Source organism: Platichthys flesus, chromosome 5 (assembly GCF_949316205.1).
Source record: "Platichthys flesus chromosome 5, fPlaFle2.1, whole genome shotgun sequence".
In the NCBI taxonomy this organism is placed as follows: domain Eukaryota; kingdom Metazoa; phylum Chordata; class Actinopteri; order Pleuronectiformes; family Pleuronectidae; genus Platichthys; species Platichthys flesus.
This window is the reverse complement of record NC_084949.1, coordinates 23,793,192-23,798,094: the sequence shown is the minus strand read 5'-3', so window position 1 is coordinate 23,798,094 and position 4,903 is coordinate 23,793,192. Positions and strand designations below refer to the sequence as shown.

At 38.5% G+C, this 4,903-nt stretch overlaps 1 protein-coding gene across 1 annotated transcript; it reads left to right on the top strand.

Moving 5' to 3' along the window:
- The first annotated feature begins 1,955 nt into the window (after window positions 1-1,955).
- On the top strand, window positions 1,956-3,678 carry LOC133953462 (cilia- and flagella-associated protein 144-like). The gene is made up of 4 exons (XM_062387388.1): window positions 1,956-1,965; window positions 2,498-2,647; window positions 2,870-3,123; window positions 3,607-3,678. Exons 1-4 carry the CDS (start codon window positions 1,956-1,958, stop codon window positions 3,676-3,678), a joined length of 486 nt encoding a protein of 161 aa, XP_062243372.1.
- Window positions 3,679-4,903: the final 1,225 nt, after the last annotated feature.

Sequence of the window (4,903 nt, the reverse complement as noted above, 5' to 3'; positions counted from 1 at the left end):
ATCAGGCAAATGAGCAGGGCAGTCCCTCTGAGGAACACCAGGACACCCTTGAGTTGAGTTGTGCGAATAAACCAATAAACAAATGAGCAAATATTTACGAGACCTTTTCAAAGCAGGTGACAAAGCTCTTGGCAAAGAGCACCAACGGAAAACGAGATAACAAATCATCACAGGGAACCAGCAGGAATTACACAATGTCATTTAAAACCAAAGACAACAAACCATATCCAGCCAAACATATAAAAACGAGCACTTCAGATCAAGTAGTGGAATAATATTTGAAATCAAAGACAACAAGCAAAGTAATACAATAACATTGAGAGCTAATTGAATAACGCCCTGTTGGGTATAGTGATATCTATAAAATCCTCTAGCGCCACCATCAGGCCCAATTTCGACACCTGCAAATCCAAATGACCTTCCCAGCTGCCTCAGGAACTTCGTGCTCAGTGATGATTAGCTTTTATTGTCCAGGTTGAATATGAGAAAAATACCAAAATAAAATTAAATAACATGGATGAGTGAGACCACACAATGAACAATCAACTTCTTCTTCTTGTTAGACGTGTAATTTCAAAACAAAGGAATAAAATTACTACAACTAATACTAGCTACTGGATTTTTAGGGGCTGATGTCGATATCTGTCTATTTATTTGAATCCATTCCAATATGTAATGGGTTCTTCTTTGGGTCACATCCCACCGCTCCACAAAATGTCTCATCCTGTTAAATAACAAACAAACCGCATCTCCTTGGCAGAGGTAAAGAGAGGATCTGATGAGATTAACCTCTATTGATTCTTTTAGGAGTAATTCAACTTGACACACCAACACAAAGGAATGACACAATTTCCATAACAAATATAAAACTGTCTGCTGCGTCAGACCCTTAGAGCACACAGCACCCGAAGTAAACTAATGTCCAATTTAAATAACTTAATTAAGAATATTTAGGTTGATTAGCCATGCGCTGTACACACTGCTCTGTAAAGGCTTCAGGTGCTTCAGATTTAAAGACACCCTCCATCTGTTGGCAGCTAGACAATGAGCTCAAATATATAACCAGACGTATAACAGACATTTAAGGGCCCCACAGAACCCTGATCTGGACCACATGATACCAGTCTGGGATCAATGATACTCGGAAAAGATTTACCTGGCAAGTATTCTACAAATCTGTGAATCCAGGAGAACTGGTTCTGTTTGGAGGTCACAGCAAACATCCATTTGATTGTGTTTTTATTCCATTTGACTGCACTTTTTATCAATGTACTTGCTTAATCGTGGCGTCAGCTTTAAAATCATTTAAGTGTAGAGTCTAAAATCTTAATCCATGAGTTAACAGGTCAACAGCATCCGTTTGCAGTTTGTCTCTAAAAGTCAACACAGAGGGATGTGTGCCCTGTTTGTAATCATGAACACTGCTGTTTTTTAAATCTTTATCTGTGTGAATACTGCAGGACAATTGTTAGTTAAATATATGAGTGTGAATGCTGAGCATGCATATTTGCATATTCTTCTTCTCCCATTTGTTTATTTTGATCGCTAACTACAGCCTCATACTTCGATGTAACAGATTAAAACGATTAAACCATTCAAACATAAAAACATTCACCTCATTTAAGACACTTCTGCTTGCATATTTTAATGATATGTTTATAAAATTATATATTTAAAATATATATATCTTTTAATAATCATCAAATCCCTTTGATCATGGCAATGTGCTATCATCACATTCCTTTGATATTGGTATACCATAAACATAGACTGTATATAAAAGTAGAAATGTTTAGCTCAGCTGTAATGCCCCTTGATGTTAGTGGCCACCCGGGGAAAACAAAGCAAAGAAGTAGATTTTTAGCTCTTGTTTCCACAGAACTGTTAAAGCAGTTGTAGTGGTATTTGAAGTGAGCTGGTAGAAGTGATACTGGTGACTGTTACAGGTATCAGCCATGCCTGATGGTAAGGTCCTTTGATCATGATTTGTTAAATGGAAGTGTTGGTTTGATTGGTGAAATGACACCACCGTCAGAATCTCAACACTCAAGACACAGAGATATGAGATTTTTGGGGTCAAAGTTAAAACACGTGACCATTACAGCAATTTATAAAAGTGTAGCTTTGAGTCTCCTTCCAGAATTATACAGTTAAAAAAACTTGGGACAGAATCGTATATATAATTGCTTTTTAATTTGGTTATAGAGATCAAGTAGTCAGATTACAGTGATCATTAAAAAATGTATGAAGAACTAAATTTGACATTTAGAAGATTTTCAGACCTGCTCTTATTCCAGAGATGATGTCATCCATTCCAGCTCTGAATATTTCCATATTTAACTGTGTGTCTTCATAGCAATGGGAATAGCCACCTTTATTATTCTATGTTATTAAATATCAATACATTTAATAACATTACGATGTAACTGTAGATATCTTTACACAGTATAAAGGTTTACTCTTGTGCTCACCCACCATGGGCGAATCTGCTTGGTAGATTCTGAGTTTTTATCTGTCAACATTTCAGAAAAGAAGGAGGAGGCCAAGAATAAGGTTCATCAAGACGCAATTCATCAAGAGACGATAAGAAAGGAGCAGAGACACCAGACACTTTACACTAACTTCACCATCAACCCACTCAAGAAACGTAAGGAAAGCTTTCTATCAACCCTTATTCCCCAAGTTTTAATTCTGGACCTGAAGAGAACTTATTTGCACTATTTATTTTCGGATACTTGAAGCTATTCCACTAAAATCTTCTTGTTAAATTAGGTTTCATGGGATAAAGTGGTTTGTATCTGCTGTTTTATTAAACTGATGTAGATGTATGAAAGCTTTTTGTTACGTGTTCTTCTCCACTCTCTCACAGTGCATGTCTTGTCAGACAAACCCACGGCCAGTAAACCAAAAGAGACGATGGAAAAGAATTGTAAGTTCACATTGATTCTCTTCTATCCCGGAAAGGCCCTGAACGTTGGACAGCATCTGTCTCATCATCACGTCTCCCTTCTTTTTCCAGCGGAGTTGATCGAGGCCTTCCACTTAGCACGACAAGTTCCCACCAAGAAGTATCCGGAGCCGGTGACTGAGAGTCACGAGATAGGATGGAGCACAGAACCACTGGTGAGGAAAACAGGCTCCTGTTAGAGAGAGTTTTAATCTCCCATAGGTTTTCAATCTGACAACAGAAAGAAAGTTTTAAAATTAACCGACGGTTTGGTTTTAGCGTCGGATTGGAACTATTTATGTACAATATATCTTTCTTAAATTACTCTTACAATGATGTGTAGTGATAAAAACATGAAAGAGACATGAACAACCGAGCAGCGATTCTATTTCAATTACAAAAAGTAAATAGTGTGGCAGCAAGCGACTGACTTCAGGTCTGTACCCGTAGTCTGAGCCGAAGTCATGATCCTTCAAACATTAGTAGACGAAAAAAATGTATCTTGAGTTCTACACCTTGTTACATCTGCAGTTTTGAAAGTTGGAAAAATATGTTTAGTTCAAACCTAAAGGAGCAACAGAGCCATTTGCTCCTCCACAGTCATGTCAGTTAAAATCCAACTCCTGGATGCAGAATCAGACCATGTTGCTCCTCCACAGATTCCATCGGACCGCTTTGACAGAAGGTTCAACCACCACCGACAGCGCACAGACATCACCAGGGACATCTGATACACAAGAGGTCCCTCGTCTCTTACACCTTAGAGAAAAAAAGTTAGTCCCTCACAATTAGTCGGTCCCGGACTAAAAGACACTCAGAGGAGGGAACTCTGCTGGAACCATTCACCTACGATGAGCCCAGCGAGTCCAGATGTTTCAGCTCCATGTAAGTTCAAATGATCAAATCTAAACTGAGAATGACCCCATGATATTAAGTGAGAGATGGAACATGATCAAATACTTCCTGTTCGTTATAACAAGTCGAGGTCAGAACCTGGTACACAGCACCTTGAGAACTGTGGTTGCTCTTGAGTCCAGACTGTTAGACTGTGGTATAATGATTACATCTGTTTGATTCTGTCTCTTTATCCCACTCTTAAATTGAACATGTGTCTACTTTGTGTCCCTCCAGTCTTTTCTCCTGAACCCCCCTGACGATGTCTTCCTATCGGTTGTTTCCTGTTCCTATCCCTTATCTGTGCACAGTCTCACCCGAGTCAAATGTTTTTCTGAAAGTTTCTCAAAATGAATCGTGTGTCTTTAATTGATGTAAAAAAAAATTGAAGATATTATAGATTCAAGCTATAGTGTGTGTGTCTTTACATCTGAAAGTTAGTGTGTGGGTGTGTGAAGTTGAAATAAATAAAGAAGAGAGAGACCACAGAAGTAGAATTAGCGATAACAAACCACAATTTGGTAAAGAAGATATTTTATAAACCTGAGTCATAAATTAGAGATAGGATCAGATGAGTCAAGGATGCTGCTGGTGATACAATTTGCAAACCTATTGAATATTAAAGGTTAAAACCACGGACTGTATAAATGTTCGAATTGAAAAAAGCACAGTAGTAACGTAATATTTCATATAAACCTCACAGCACTCGATGCAGTCGTCTGTGCAGCGTGTGAGTAAAGTCCAAACCCCGGAGGAACACAAGCTGCTCTCACCTTTAAAAATGTTTTACAGTGTGTAGTTGAACTGTAATGATGGAGATGGAAACAGTCCAGGAGCTGTTAATCATCACGAGTCACACAGGTCATGCAGCAGTGTTGAAAAATATATTTTACATCAACTTCAGCTACGATTCATTACTCCTCATATATAGTGCTGACATTTGCACTTTTCAGATGACTTAATCCTTACGTACCTTACCTCGCAGGATGGAAGCTAACCCTGTCAGCATCTTGAGAGGTCAGAGGTCAGACCCAGCTCCTCCCTCTTTGTCCAAATATGGTA

Excerpts from the sequence above, each read along its gene's own strand:
- LOC133953462 (XM_062387388.1), top strand. Across the intron at positions 2,648-2,869 it reads CATCAACCCACTCAAGAAAC|TGCATGTCTTGTCAGACAAA; the intron begins GTAAGGAAAGCT and ends ACTCTCTCACAG. Across the intron at positions 3,124-3,606 it reads GATGGAGCACAGAACCACTG|ATTCCATCGGACCGCTTTGA; the intron begins GTGAGGAAAACA and ends GCTCCTCCACAG.